Here is a 14806-nt window from a genome sequence, read left to right on the forward strand (position 1 = left end):
AGGCTCCGGCTAACGTTGCTAATGCGTCATTCCAGAAGCGGAAGACATTGCGCTAGTTTTAGCGGGAAAACTTGGAGAGTTGCTAGCTGGTTAGCGGTCATTTTTCTTTGACTCAGTGACTTACTTTCAGTCTTCCAGTTTAACAAGGAGAAAAAAACCCAACAACGTTTTCCTTGTGTTTGTAAAACGTCAGTCATTTCCTCAGAGGGGCAAAAATATTTGTATGGATATTGACTTGTCGAGATTGTCATCTCCATGCTCCAGTCTTTGCTTTTCCAGTGACATTTGACATTTCACCATGTAAGATCGCCTTTGTCTGTTTTATAAATCATTTTCAAAAGAATATGACCTACTGGTTTTTCCATGTGTCCAAATGTTATTTTTTCAAACAAATCCTCAAGAAATAAAAGTTGTTTTTTTTTACAAAAAATATAATGATGCAGATTTTATTTTTTTAAGGCAGGGGTGTCAAAATTATATCTATTGTGGATCATTTTTGTGTTTTTAACATATTTTGTATCGTTCTCGCAAATTCCAATACAAATGGCAATATCAGCTTTCCTCGTCTATTTCTGTCTCCTTTCCGATTTTAACTTCTATTATTTCTCATTTCCGGTCACATTGTTTTTCGTCAATTTTTTCAAGGTTTTTCACAATTTTTCATTTGATGGTTTTTGTATTTTGACGTATTTCTCATGATTGTTCTTTTTTTTTTTTCTGAATCGCTCGGCGGCTGTGCTCGTCTATTTCTGTCAAATTTTTAACTTCTTTAGCTTTCATTTCTCATTTCCAATCGCATATTTTATCGTCTTCAGGCGTCCTAATTTTGCTTGTATTTTTCCTATGGTTATTGAAAGAAAATGCATTTTCTTGAGGCTGAAAGTGTGTTAAAACTAATCGACAACTCGATTGTTTTTTCATGTTAATTTCTGCATTTACCTCCTTTCCTGATTTTTTTTTTTTTTTTTACTTCCGCTTTTGTCACTTCTTCCTTATTGGGCATTTTTCTCAATATCTCTTTGCGCAATTCACCTTGGGAATCCTCCTCTCCTTGTCTCACCTTGTTGTCCGGGGATGAAAAATGAAAAGGAAGCGCGGCCGAGCGTCTTTATTTGGTGCCACGTGGCCGGCCGATCTTCCGCTTTCTCCTCTTGGCTGAGGAGTAATGTCGGAAATAACCTTCACAGCTCCGCTTCTACCCCTCTTTCTTTTCCTTTTTCTTCCCCCCTTCATATCTCAAGCGCTCGTCTGGCGGATTATGGCCCCTCTCATGCCTGGCACCGCCGAAGATATATTATCATATTAGTGCAAAATGATGTCATGCAATTCAAGACGTTTGTCCTTCGTGCACCCTCTGACGCCCCCCCCCCCCTTCCAAACCGAACCCCCCCCTCCCCAAGATGATGTCAGAGTTTTGTGTGTGTGGGAGGCAGACACGCACCCCCAGGGGCCCCGGGTTTGAGTGGGAGGTCGTCGCCACCTTGTGGGGAGAGAGAGTATGAAAAAAATGAATACTAATGGAATGTTGCGCAGTACAGTATTAGGAATTTAAAGGGTTAATGAGCGGTTTTTGTTTTTTTTTTAGGCTTGGAATGGATTAGGCCAATGATGTATATTTTTTTTCCTGCAAACATGCAGTGGGGGTCCTTGGAAAATATGATTTCCAAAAAGGGGTCCCTGACTCTCAAAAAGTTTGAGAAACTCATATCTAGACAGAACAGAACAAATGAACTATTTCTTTTTTATGTATTACCAAGTATGAAAGCAATTTAATTAAAAAAAAAAAATCATATTTTGAAAACTGACCGGATTCTCAGGGATTTGTTTTGGTCACTTGAGCTGCAAAATTTCACACAATTAAGTGAAATTGAGTAAAAAAACGACCGCTTGCCAAAAGACAGGTGACGAGCCTACAACTTCGAAGATATAGCTTAGACAGTACCAGGAGTCCTACTTGAATTAATGACTTCTTCGCGGTAAGGACTTTGAGTGCTTCTTCGAAGCGAAAAAAGAAGAGTCGCTTGCAAAGAAGTTAGCAAACTTAGCACATATCACACCTGCCTTTATTCATAAGTCATCCTCCGATTCCATTTCCATTTCCAGGGCCACTTCTTCCGATTGAAGCCAAGGGAGTTCGCTGCGCAGCGTGACGAAATGGCCGACGTCGGCCAAGCCGGACACCACGCAGCAACTGAGTGCGCTCCGAGAGACGGCCATGTCGCAGGCGGGGAACCACGAGGCCGCGTGCGCATCGTAGTACTCCACCAGGTTGGTGGCCGACACGCCCGTGTTGCCCCCGGCCACGAAGAAGCGGTCCTCTACTACCTGGAGGCCAAAGTTGCTGCGCGGACACTGCATGGAAGGTAAAAGCACCCAGACGTCCATGTTGGGATCGTAGGCCTCCATGCTGCACAATCGCATGTCGCCGTCAAATCCGCCGATCTTCGGTAGGAAGAGGAAGGTTGCTTACAAATCAGAAATGATATCGTAACACGGGCCTTGTTCAAAATACTCTAATCTTATTCTGTCAGTTTGTTTCCTTCTAACTTTGGTCTGGCGCACCAATGAGGATTTTTTTTTTTAATCATCGTAGTGCTGCTGTCAGACCAAACTTGAACAAAAACTAATCCGCGGCCTTAGCCCTCAGCCCAAAATGAATGAACCAAAGCCTTGCCACGTTAGCCCAGTGTATTGCACGTACTGCATAAATATGGTTGGCGTACGCGATGACTCCTGTGCCACTGCGACAGCAGTTCATCGGGACGATCATGGTCCACTGATTGGTCTCTGGGTCGTAGAACTCTGCTGTTCGCAAGGGCTCGTTTCCGTTAAAACCGCCGCAAACATAAACCTGCAACCCAGAGGAAGAAGCACCAGTAAAAAAGAGAGATAGAATTCTACAATCTCAATCAGGGCCGGAACCTTTCGTGTTTTCCAGGTTCCTCTACCCAAAACGCCCGATTCGAATAATTAGCCCATCATCAAGCTCTGCAGAAGCTTGCAAAGGATCCTGATCCTTTGAATCAGGGGTTGGGGGCGTGAAGGATAGCGCCCCTCGAGGACTGGACTTTGACACTTATGCTTTAGGACTTAAGAGTTCAGTTTTTGCAGAGTAACTTTCGCACCACCTACCTTGTTGTTGAGGGCGGTGCAGCTAGCGTCGCTCCTGTGCTCATGCATGCTGGCAATAAGAGTCCACTGGTTGGTTTGGGGCGTGTAGTACTCAGCGTTTTTTAATCTTATCCGACCGTCCACGCCCCCGATGGCATACACGCGCCCGTTTAGCACGGTGACGCTCACGGAGCATCGGCGAAAATGCATGGGCGCCACCTGGTGCCAGGTACGAGCGTTCAAATCAAAGCGCCTGACGGTGTTGTAGTGCCTCCGGCCGTCAAATCCGCCCACGCAGTAGACGGAGCCGCCCAGAAAGGCGGTGCCGAAGTAAGCGTGCGGCTGCTCCATGTTGTCGACCAGGTCGGCCCAAGTGTTGGCGTGCACGTCGTACGCCTCGATGAGGTGCGTGGGGTTGGGGCCGCTGAAGCCGCCGATGGCGAGCAGGATGGAGGAGGGCAGGCGCGGGCGGGCCACCAGGTTGCGGTAGCCGCACACAGAGTTTGTAGTCATGTGGCACATGACGCGGGTGGCCAAGGCCACTATGTTCAGGCACTTCCTGCTCTCCCTGATCAGCTGATTGCTCAGTACTTTGATTGCAATGAATTCCACGCTGGTCAGCGCGAGACGGACCTACGCGACGGAGAGCACAATCAGGTCGGCGGCATTCACAAGCGGATGCGGGCCCACCTTCGCCTCTTTGCCAACAAGTCGTCGTCAAGCGGTTTCAGGGCAATGTTTCTCAATTACGGTGCAGTTGCGAGGAACGTAGCGAGTACAGGTCGAGCTCTTTTCAAACCCCATATTAGGGATTCATTCAATGCCAGGGACGTATTTTCACGTTTTTTTCTTAAGGGGTCCGGACATTCAATCCCAGATACTTACTTAAGTAAGGAAGTAAGTGTCTGGGATTGAAGGTCCGGACGTAAAAATACGTTCAAATGCAAAATGAGTAAAATGCCATTTACAAGGCTTCAAATGGTTAGAAACACCTCGAATTCGATGTAGTATGCGTTCGTCCTAGAGCGTTTGCGCAAAACGTGGAAAAATGCACAAGCGCCGCCTTCTTGCCTCCTTGTTGTTCGCCGGGTCAACTTGTTCTGCGAACTATCAAATTCCATTAGTTGACTTACTTTGGCCAGCAGCACCGCCATTTTTTCGCCTCGCTCCAAAGGCGCACGCGCGATCCAGTGCAGAATGGCCTCGTACACGGTATTCTCCGTTTTGACCATGAGGTCATCCCGGTCCAGGATGTCGCACAAGTCCCCTACGGAGAGTTGCTGCAACTCATTTGAAGTGGCGACGTCTTCAAAGTGGTCGAGGATATACTGGTAGGCGTGCCGCTGAAGATCCGGGGTGTAGCAGTTCCTGGTGAACTGCCAGATGCCTATGCAGTTTTCTGGGCAGAGGTGCTCCGTCAGAAATGTGCAGCAGATCTGAACGATAGCGCCTATGTTGAAGCGGTCTGCAGCCAGCAGCAAATCCTTGACGTTGTCTTTCGTTACCAACGCGGAGCCGGCGTATGCGAATTCGACAAACAGTTGCATTAACGGAGCCGTCAGACCGCGGATGACGTAGACCCTCTGGTCTGGAGGCGACCAACGTAAAAAGAGCGCTCTAGACGTTCGGGACACAAAGAGACGGGAATGGATTTGAAGAGTGTTTTGTTATCTGTCTCTTGATTGCTTGCCTAGAAATTGTCAACTCACCTGAAGTATTGGCTGCACTTACAAAGAATAATCTTGTGGACGTAAAATTCTGCATCGTCAACCCTGATGACCGCGTCGCTAAGTTTTCTCGTTAGACGTAATTCGTCATAGAGAGACCCGTGTGGACGTTTATCATCGTAACTCATCTTGATTGTTTTGCCATCTCGAAATACTTTGTTGGGCGTTTTCTAATGAAAGTCCCGGCGGGAATAACACAGGACCGGGTGGTACAATTTCATCACGGTGACGTTCTGTGTCAAAAGCGGCTCTAGTCATCAGCGGCTACATCATTGGCATCATTAAAGCAACAGCACTTTGGATTGAAAGAAAACATCGCTGTTGGTTTTAACGCGCGACTGGCTGGAAGTTGCGCTTTTTTTAACGGGAACAAAAAGATTAGGTGATCTTATCCTGGCCCATTTGCGCTTGTTGGAAAACTACACGCTGGGACTCTCGCTGGAATTATTGATCTTTGAAAAATCAACTCCTTTGAACCAAACAGTTTTGGATCCGAGGTCCGCAGTATAAGGCGCACCGAAAAGCCATCAATTTTCTCAAAAGCTGACAGTATAATCCGGCGTGTTTCATACGGTGCGTAAATCACGAGCCTTCCTTTTTGGGGGACGGAAAAATAAATTCTTCAATTTTACCTGTGGATTGCAATTATAAATGTGTTTTTTACAGTTACAATTTTTATGGCACCCGTTTTGACATTTTGATATGCTACAGTATATATGCTCCAATTTTGATGCAATTTACATGGGGATATGGTGTAAAAACAAGCGGCTTTTTTTGAAAGAAAGCATTTTTTGATCTAATAAATCCAGTTTTTAAATCAACAAAACGTGTTTTAATGTAATCAAGTATTTTTCCCCATTCTTCAGATAGTACTGAAATAAAAAAAAAAATATTGTTGGGAGTGAATGCCGTTGTGAACACTCCTATTAATAAAGTTTGACTTATCTGATTGTTTTGTTGACATTCTCTTTTAACGCAGCTCCATCTAGTGGCTGCATAACGCACCCCAAGCCACTACTATAGCTTCTATTCTATGCTCATAATGCGGTGAGCCTTTAAAATAGGTCATTCATTGAATGTGCCCTTTATAATCCGGTGCGTCTTATAATGCGCAAAATACGCTACCACCATATAAGGATGAAACCGGTATCTACTCAAATCCAAAACACTAATACCCCACTGTTTTATATATTGCCATACCAAAGTATTAGTACGTTAAATGACATGAAATATACGCCATATATTGGTTATATTTCTTGAAAACGCCTGAATGTGGAATGTAAAAAAGCAGTATCGTGTTTCCAACAAGGGAACAGTTTGGTTTTGGAATGGTCTGAATCAATAGACGTTTGCAAGTACTATGGCAATCCAGTCGGTCCAACGTTTGGCCATCCACTTGTCCAGTCTCATGAGTCACTACAAATCCTTATCAAAAATTTATTTCACCAATTACAATCTTAACATTGTCAATCCGTCACGAAACTCAAGGGAAAGCTATCAGTCTGTAGGTATGATTCAAGACTTTTTGGTAGTTTGAGCATTAAAAGTCTGTGCCTTTTTTAGACTTCGTCTTCCATATCAACCGTATCATCCTCCAGAAAGAGCAAAGGCAAGTCATTACGAAGCATTGTATACTGAGCAATGTTGGGCAAGCCGGACATCACGCAGCAGCTCAGAGCACTTCGAGAGATCCCCATGTCGTTAGCCGCGTTCCACACGCCAAGTTTCAGATCGTAGTACTCCACCAGGTTGGTAGTGGAGACGCCGTTGTAGCCGCCAGCCACAAAGAGACAATCCTCCACCACTTCGATGCCAAAGTTACTGCGGGGACACTGCATAGGCGGTAACATGATCCAGGTGTCCGTCTCAGGGTCGTAAGCCTCGGCGCTCGCCAGCCGGTCGTCCCCGTCGTAGCCTCCGACCTTGGGAAACCAAATCGGAGTAACATTTGGAGTTAGCGAAAAAGGGCGTCCCCGCGTTTAATAGCGTCCCACGTGGGTGTCGGTCTTGCACTTACTGCGTACACTAGGCTGCCGTACCCGATGACTCCGATGCCACTGCGGCGGCAGCTCATGGGAGCAGTGGCCAGCCACTGGTTGCTCTCCGGGCTGTAGTACTCTGCCGTTTGCAGGGACTCGTTTCCGTTAAAACCACCGCAAATGTAAACCTGCGAACAGGGCCTGATTATTTGTCGACTGAAGTGAATATCGATCGCGGACGTATCCCGAGCATCGCCTGGCATGACGCCCTTAGAATTTAGTAACGAGAAAAGGGCGCGTTCCGAGCGCGACACTCGGACGGTTCGAAATCCCAGAGCGTCGCTCAATTTTGCCCATCGGTTATCACCAAAAACCGTGCGCGGATGAGGCGCTCCAACTCGGGACGCGGCGCAACAGCGCTGCTTTGGGAAGCTTCTTTGAACGGGGCCACACCCGCAGACATTTCCCGGTTACCTACCTTGCCATTGAGGGCGGTGCAGCTGGCGTCGCTCCTCTGTTCTTGCATACTGGCAATAAGAGTCCACTGGTTGGTGTCAGGCGTGTAGTACTCCGCCGTCTTTAATCTTACCCGTCCGTCGTGACCTCCTATTGCGTAGATGCACCCATTTAGCACTGTGACGCTCACGTAACAGCGGCGGAAGTGCATGGGCGCCACTTCCTGCCAGGTGCGAGTGTTCAGGTCAAAGCGGCTGACGGTGTTGTAGTGTTCTGTGCCATCGAAGCCGCCCAAACAGTAGATGGCGTCATTGAGAAAGGCGGCGCCGCAGTACGCCCGCGGTTGGTCCATGTCGTCCAAAAGGCTGACCCAACTGTTGGCGTGTATGTCATACGCCTCGATACACTGCGTGGGGTTGACGCCACTCCACCCGCCTATCGCCAGAAGGATGGCGGAAGGCAGGCGCGGGCGGGCGACCAGGTTGCAGAATCCGGACACGGAGTTGGCTTTCATGTGACGGATCACTCGAGTGGCGAAATCCACCATATCCAGACACTTGCTGCTGTTCTGTACCATCTGATTGGTCAGCACGTTGACGGCGATAAACTCCTCGCTGGTCAGAGCCAGGCGGACCTGCACAGCGGACAGTAAATATGATATTAAATTGAGTACAGACGCTCGCGACATACAGACTTTCCATTTCCGAACTTTCGGCGATACGGAGTTATCTGTAAATGCGATTTTGTACTTAGCGCGTTTTCTGCGTGGTACGGCTCGCCGCCGCCGCCGAGACCAGTGCCCCACTTACCCGAGCCAGCAGGACGGCCAGGTTCCTGCCTCGCTCACAGGGCGCATGCGCGATCCAGTGCAGGATGGCCTGGAACACCGTGTTCTCCTTCTTCACAATCAGGTCATCGCGGTCCAGGATGTCACACAGGTCCTGCACGGAGAGCCGGCGGAGCTCTTGTGAGGCAGCCACGTCCTCGAAGTGGTAGAGGATGTATTTGTAGGCCTCGAGCTGCAGCTGGGGAACATAATAGTTCCTGGTGAACTGCCAGATGCCCACGCAGTTCTCCGGCCTGAGCTGCTCTGTTAGGAATGCGCAGCAGGTTTGAACAATGGCTATCATATTGAACTCATCGGCCGCGATCAACAACTCCTTCACATTGTCCTCTGTCACCGACACGGTGCCGGTGTATGCAAAATCGACAATGAGCTGCATTAAGCGGGCCGTCAAACCACGTATGACATACACCCTCTGGTCTGGGGTGGACCAGCGTAGAAAGAGGGCTCTGAACAACCAGGAGACACACACACACACACAAGGTCAACTTGAATTTGAAAAGGTCCATAATCTTTCTCCGTTGATGTTTCCTTCCAACTCACCCAAAGTAGGGGCTGCAGTTGCACAGAATGATCTTATGGATGTGGAACTCCGTGTTGTCCACCGCGATGACGGCATCGCTGAGACCTTTGGTGAGATGCTGCAGTTGGCCACACGCCAACGGACCATCGGAACTCATCTTGAGGTTGTTGCCGTGTCTTCATAGTGCAGCTGGGCGTCTGCCCCGGGGTCCGAGTGGCGGGGGTTCATGTGGGGGGACATGGCTGGGGGGGCGGGTGGAAATGTGGGGAGGGGGGGCGGCGATGGGAGATAGCATCATGGTGGGATTCTGTGTCAAAAGACGCAGATGACCACAGCGACGACCTCGTTCGCATCATCAGGGTTCCCATGCTTTAAAATGAAGAAACGCATCACATCATAGTTCTGACCGCATGACTGTGGATGCCAATTCTCAACATGTTCCAAGATATCATTAACTGTTTTTTTTTTTTTCCATATTTGGGCTTGTAGCTCTTTTCTCAACTGCGGCAAACGGGCCGGGATGATTTCTAAAGGCCGATAAGAGTATTGAGGACGGGCTGCAGTTTCATAGTCTTGATCGTGGACATGTTGAATAAGCGTCGGGTTCGGAGCCAGAGTTAGGGTGTCGAATTTGTGTTTCGAACCGTGGCTGGGCTTTGAAGTAAAAGTTCAAGTTTCGGGCTCATATTTTGGGGTCTGCGTTTCCAAGAAGGGTTAGGGTTTCAAAAGGATTTCAAGACAGACGTTTTCTGTCATTATTTTCACTGTTCCTGATCCTTGTCAGGCTTTAAAGCCGTGGTTCGGGTTTCAAAATAGGATTTCAAACAAGGGTTGTCGGGTTTTTACGTGTTAGTATTCATCGTAGGTTTTAATGCCTGTGTTGGGTTCCAGGCCAAAATTAGCCTCAAATTAGGATGAGGTCTCGGTTGAGTTTAAACAAGCTTTTCAAATGAGTTCAAATCTAATTTTGCCTTTCAATTAATTTCAGTCAGGATTAGGGTTGCCAAATTTGGCTCTCAAGAGGGGTTGCAATTGTAAGACCTTGGTGTTCTTTTAAACTTTTGAAGGCAAGATTGGATTTCAAACCAGGTTTAGGAAGAGCGTAGAAAGAGTGCTCTGAACAACCAGGAGACACACACAAGGTCAACTTGAATTTGGTCTTCTCTGCATATTAATCGAGCTGCCCAGAGACACTGGGATGTAGACTATAGGAATATTCAAAAAATGCCCTAGAAAGGACTGATTTTTATAACAAAAAAAATCTTTATTGACCTCTGGATGGCAAACTGCACCAAACTGACTCACGCCGAACAAATAAAATAGAAAAGCCATCTGTGTTGTCCTTGTTGTCCTTTTCACCACTTCTCGTCTCATTGAGGCATTTTTCAGTTTATTTTAAGAGTCATTTTTCAGTTGATATAAGGTTTTTCCAGCATAGGTTTTAAGGTTATTTCAGTTGAGTTTTTCTTTCCAGCGGCTAGACATCATCTTCCGTGTCCATGTCCTCCTCCAGAAATAGCAGAGGTAGATCGTTCCGGAGCATGGCGTAGTGTGCCATGTTGTAGAATCCCGACATCACGCAGCAAGTCAATGCACTTCGGGAGATCAGCATGTCGCAGGCTGGAGACCACAGACCCGTGGTGAGGTCGTAATACTCGACCAGCTTGGTGGTGGAGACCCCGTTGAACCCCCCGGCAACAAAGAGGCGGTCCTCGATGACTTCGATGCCAAAGTTGCTCCGGGGGCAGTCCATGGGGGCCAGGATGATCCAGTTATTGGTCTGTGGGTTGTAAGCCTCGGCGCTGGTCAGGCGAGTTTGGCCGTCGTAACCTCCGACCTTGGGGAGGAAAAGCATAATTAACCGCGTGCAATCCGAACGGATGTTGAAGTGGGGAAAGAGACGAAAAGGATCCCTATTATTCAGCCATTCTTTTCTTCCGCTCGTACCAGTCTGTCCGAAGCTGTCCAAGTTCTAAACGACAGAATATTCCTTGTCTCTGGCCGCCTCCCTTGGAGCCTGAGCTTGTTTGGACGCCGGAGACGCTCGAGTGTGTCCTAAATCTGCCGGAGCCTTCTACAGAGTAGGCGTACTCCCCAACTAAAATAGATGCCTGAGCCTTCTCCTTTCTCTGTTGGCCAAACGCCTTCAGCGGCCACTCACTTCTCTAGTGACCAAACGTCTTGCAATTTCTCTCAGGGTGAATTCAGGACATGAAAAAAAAAATCACGCTGGCGACTTTGACCTGTCGTGAATCGAAGCTCAAAACCATACCCTCCGGTCAGAACGTTGGTACAAGGTAGTCGACCTTGCGCAACTCGGCTCATGAAATAGACCCATGCATAAACGGATTCCGAGGGATGACTTCATTATCTACTAAATTTAACATCGCCGTGGATCCGGAGGTCACATTCTTGTAAAGCTGTCAAGACCAAATCTACCGCTGATCCACAAAAGTGGAATCAAGGAAAGCGGTTTCAGACTAGCCTTTTGACAACCGTCCCTAGTCATGTTGGCTTCCTGCCAAAGTCTTGTCCAAGGTGCCTTGCATTCTGCCTAGCCGTTGAAGACGTGCAAGTCAAAGTAGCCGACATTTGAAAAAATCACTCTAAATTGTCATCCTCCAAGAAAATCCCGTCATTTCACCTACTGCGTAAACGTGGTCCGCGAAGCCAATGACTCCGATGCCACTGCGACGGCTGCTCATGGGCGTCATCATGGTCCACTCGTTAGTGTCGGGACTGTAGTATTCCGCCGTTTGCAAGGGCTCGTTTCCATTAAAACCACCGCAAATGTAAATCTGTAAGCAAGCGGACGGTCCAGTGAATGCGAGTACTTGCACGCCGGAAAATTTCACTCCACCCACCTTGTCGTTGAGGGTGGTACAGCTGGCGTCACTCCTCAGTTCATGCATGCTGGCAATAAGAGTCCACTGGTTGGTCTCAGGCGTGTAGTACTCAGCCGTCTTTAGCCTCACGCGTCCGTCATAGCCTCCCAACGCGTAGATGCACCCGTTTAGCACCGTGACGCTCACGTAGCAGCGACGGGAGTGCATGGGCGCCACTTCCTGCCAGGTGCGCGCGTTCAAGTCAAAGCGGCTGACGGTGTTGTAATGTTCGGCGCCGTCAAACCCGCCGAGGCAGTAGACGGCGTCGTTGAGAAAAGCGGCGCCGCAGTACGCCCGCGGCTGCTCCATGTCCTCAATAAAACTGATCCAGCAGTTGGCGTGTACGTCGTATGCCTCAATGCACTGTGTGGGGTTGGCACCGCTCCAGCCGCCGATGGCCAGAAGGATGGCGGAGGGCAGCCGAGGGCGGGCCACTAAGTTGCAGCATGCCGACACAGAGTTGGCCAGCATGTAGTGGATCACTCGGGTGGCGGAGGCCACCATGTCCAAGCACTTATTGCTGCTTTGCACCAGCTGGTTGGACAACACGTTGATGGTGATGAACTCCTCGCTGGTCAAAGCCAGACGGACCTACACGGTGGACAGACTGATTTACAGATAACCCCTTTCGTCCCACGGCTTTCAGACCTCGTTCAGTACCGCTTGGGTACTCACTAGATCTCTTTCAATTTGGGGGGGATTTTGTAAGTTATTCCAAGGACTTTCTTTCTTTACCGATATCCGTTGTCTTCCGCTGCTTGCTAAAACTACCGTATGCATGTCAGGCTAATGTGAAACGTCACCATCGTATCAGAGCTTCTGATTGGCCAAAAGTTGTTTTGTCGACTCCCAAACTACAACTTGCGGAATTCCAGGCCAGTTTGCAATTTACTATCAGAGATAACAGCTTCCTGCAGATTTACCTCGACTCAACCGAGTTCCGATTTACCTAATACAAAGTGAACAATAGATTGTAAGCTGATCCATTTACAACCAAAGACCTCGCTTTTATGGCAGAGCTGGGCAATCCTTCGTCAAATCAACCCACCTCTGGTGAGTATTTTCGGAGCGTGGTTTGTGCGAATCCTCACAGGAGAGAGAAATACCGTCTTCATTGACCGTATTCAATTAAGCTGTTTGTTTTTTGGACACTCACCAAAGGTGGGCGTTGTCAGAGAAGGGTCGATAGATTGCCCAACTCTGGCATCGACCCCGATCGACGGACCGCCTCAGTCCATGTAGTTTGTCAAGGGTTTGTGTCACAAAAGCCGTTTGGAAAATGCTTGCCAAAGGCGGTTGGTCCGACAGCGACGGGTCGATTTGGGGAAGGTTTGCCCATCTCTGCTTATTCAAGCAGTACACCACAGAAGTTGGATTGAGGCAACTTTTTGGTTGTTGAAGACATTTCAGCATTACTCCAAAAGGCCTCTTCCAAATTTGATGAGGGGAGTCTTCCTATTCGTGTAGCTCGAGGAGCGCGCCGACTGGTTCTGGGACCGGCTGGAGATATGACCCAGTGGTGGCTTTTCCCATTCAGTGGGACAATTTTTGGGAAGTTTAAAGGACATTGTGAGGGCCTTTCTAGTCTGGGAAACATTACCCGGTCCATCTCGAGACCATTTGGCAGCGCGTCAACCATATCACCCAACGAAATGATCATGGAGACACACCGCCAGAGGTTGAGAACTAAAGTGGCCTTCTGGATTAAGGCTGAGATGTCTGCAACAACCAAGAAGAGCTCAGTTGTCTACATCGAAAGACGACTGATGCAGGAATCCGGGCATTGTGGGTCCCTCAACAACTTCCCAAGTTGTTGACTTACTTTGGATAGGAGCGCCGCCAGGTTCCTGCCTCGCTCCCTCGGCGCGTGTGCTATCCAGTGCAGGATGGCCTCATAAACCGTGTTCTCCTTCTTGACAATCAGGTCATCTCTGTCCAGAATCTCGCAGAACTCCTGTATGGTGAACTGTGGCAATTCCTCGGAGGCCGCCACGTCTTCAAAGTGGTAAAGAATGTACTGGTAGGCGCTAATCTGCAGCTCGGGCGTGTGGCAGTTTTTGGTAAACTGCCAAATGCCGATGCAGTTCTCGGGACAAAGCTGCTCTGCCAGGAAGACGCAGCAGGCTCGGACGATGGCCGTCATGTTGAATTTGTCGGCAGCCATCAATAAGTCCTTGACGTTGTCCTCCGTCACCAACACGAAGTCGGTGTACGCGAACTCGATGAAGAGCTGCATTATGTGAGGTGTAACACCTTGTATGACGTAGACCCTCTGAGCCGGGGCGGACCATCGTAGAAAGAGGGCCCTGAACACCAAAACAAACACGGTTGTCAACTAACGACATTACGATTCCAAGCTCAGTCGTAAACTTCGTGGATCCGATCAGATATTTGGGACTGATGGTATCAACTCCCACAGTTATCTGTTGGCCGAAATTTTTCACATGTATGTACTCATGCTCGTCGCGGCGGAGTACATTAGTGACGTGAGACTTTTGAACATATTTTCACTTTTTTTTTGTCTTTGTTTTTTAAATAGTCCCGAGCCCAGCAAACCAGTTCCTTCAGTTGGATAAAAACATATTTACAATACTCGTGGGGGCGATTTTGTGAGACTTTGCGCGATACTCTCCGAAATTATGGAGGAGTGTGTACGTTCCGGCAAGTAAATGATTTGAATCGGTAGTTCGACCTTCGCCGGTCTTCCGATGCTTTTGCCAACTCTGAATGCAAGCAATTAAACGTGGATCCACTCACCCAAAATATGGGCTGCAGTTGCATAGGATGATCTTATGGATATGAAACTCTACATTGTGAACCTTGAGGACGGCATCGCTAAGTCCTCCGGTCAGTCGCAGTTCATTGTACACAGAGCTGGATTTGCATGGAATATTACCATCATAACTCATCTTGAAATTGTTGCCATTTCTTAACACTTCTGGCATCTGCAGAGTCTCAGCAGAATTAAGATAAGGCAGTGGGGGAGATGCAAAGGGGGCTGGCAGCTTAGTGGGGGTATGCCATTACATCGTGGTGGCATTCTGTGTCAAAAGCCGCCGTCGCCATCAGCGCCGACATCGTCCGAGTCATCAAAGCGCCGCTACTTTAATGTCAAGAAATGCATCGTCTTTCCAAGCCCGCAACTTGATAAGAATATCCCCCAAAACAGAAACATACTTCATATCCGTTGGAAAACTGAACCAGATTCAACTGTGCCGCTATCTCCATACCCCCCCCCAAAAACAATAACAAAAAAACGCCCATGCGTAGGACAACCCTTT

The 14806-nt window shown here is 48.3% G+C and overlaps 3 protein-coding genes across 3 annotated transcripts; all 3 read right to left on the reverse strand.

Annotated features, from left to right (window-relative positions):
- Positions 1-2067: 2067 nt before the first annotated feature.
- On the reverse strand, positions 2068-4997 carry LOC148414253 (kelch-like protein 10). Its single transcript, XM_088429520.1, has 5 exons — positions 4821-4997; positions 4245-4728; positions 3133-3744; positions 2702-2851; positions 2068-2442 (listed from the first exon to the last, which is right to left on the reverse strand). The coding sequence occupies exons 1-5, from the start codon at positions 4964-4966 to the stop codon at positions 2068-2070; spliced, it is 1767 nt and encodes a 588-aa protein (XP_088285646.1). The 5' UTR covers positions 4967-4997.
- A 1264-nt stretch (positions 4998-6261) lies between these two features.
- Positions 6262-8879, reverse strand: LOC148414254 (kelch-like protein 10). The gene is made up of 5 exons (XM_088429589.1): positions 8661-8879; positions 8083-8566; positions 7296-7907; positions 6856-7005; positions 6262-6760 (listed from the first exon to the last, which is right to left on the reverse strand). The coding sequence occupies exons 1-5, from the start codon at positions 8795-8797 to the stop codon at positions 6398-6400; spliced, it is 1746 nt and encodes a 581-aa protein (XP_088285715.1). The 5' UTR covers positions 8798-8879; the 3' UTR covers positions 6262-6397.
- Positions 8880-9922: 1043 nt separating this feature from the next.
- LOC148414255 (kelch-like protein 10) lies at positions 9923-14459 on the reverse strand. Its single transcript, XM_088429641.1, has 5 exons — positions 14283-14459; positions 13348-13831; positions 11505-12116; positions 11289-11438; positions 9923-10477 (listed from the first exon to the last, which is right to left on the reverse strand). The coding sequence occupies exons 1-5, from the start codon at positions 14432-14434 to the stop codon at positions 10118-10120; spliced, it is 1758 nt and encodes a 585-aa protein (XP_088285767.1). The 5' UTR covers positions 14435-14459; the 3' UTR covers positions 9923-10117.
- Between the last annotated feature and the right edge of the window lie 347 nt (positions 14460-14806).

This window comes from Hippichthys cyanospilos, chromosome 12, assembly GCF_059441005.1.
Source record: "Hippichthys cyanospilos isolate Australia breed blue-spotted pipefish chromosome 12, RoL_Hcya_1.0, whole genome shotgun sequence".
In the NCBI taxonomy this organism is placed as follows: domain Eukaryota; kingdom Metazoa; phylum Chordata; class Actinopteri; order Syngnathiformes; family Syngnathidae; genus Hippichthys; species Hippichthys cyanospilos.

What these genes read in the sequence shown, in the direction of transcription:
- LOC148414253 (XM_088429520.1), bottom strand. Translation starts at nt 4,966, where the DNA reads ATGAGTTACGATGATAAACGTCCACACGGGTCTCTCTATGACGAATTA. An exon ending in AAGTGCAGCCAATACTTCAG is followed by an intron (nt 4,729 to 4,820) that starts GTGAGTTGACAA and finishes CCGAACGTCTAG; the next exon opens with AGCGCTCTTTTTACGTTGGT. An exon ending in TGGCGGTGCTGCTGGCCAAA is followed by an intron (nt 3,745 to 4,244) that starts GTAAGTCAACTA and finishes TCCGTCGCGTAG; the next exon opens with GTCCGTCTCGCGCTGACCAG.
- LOC148414254 (XM_088429589.1), bottom strand. Translation starts at nt 8,797, where the DNA reads ATGAGTTCCGATGGTCCGTTGGCGTGTGGCCAACTGCAGCATCTCACC. An exon ending in AACTGCAGCCCCTACTTTGG is followed by an intron (nt 8,567 to 8,660) that starts GTGAGTTGGAAG and finishes CTGGTTGTTCAG; the next exon opens with AGCCCTCTTTCTACGCTGGT. An exon ending in TGGCCGTCCTGCTGGCTCGG is followed by an intron (nt 7,908 to 8,082) that starts GTAAGTGGGGCA and finishes TCCGCTGTGCAG; the next exon opens with GTCCGCCTGGCTCTGACCAG.
- LOC148414255 (XM_088429641.1), bottom strand. Translation starts at nt 14,434, where the DNA reads ATGAGTTATGATGGTAATATTCCATGCAAATCCAGCTCTGTGTACAAT. An exon ending in AACTGCAGCCCATATTTTGG is followed by an intron (nt 13,832 to 14,282) that starts GTGAGTGGATCC and finishes TTTGGTGTTCAG; the next exon opens with GGCCCTCTTTCTACGATGGT. An exon ending in TGGCGGCGCTCCTATCCAAA is followed by an intron (nt 12,117 to 13,347) that starts GTAAGTCAACAA and finishes TCCACCGTGTAG; the next exon opens with GTCCGTCTGGCTTTGACCAG.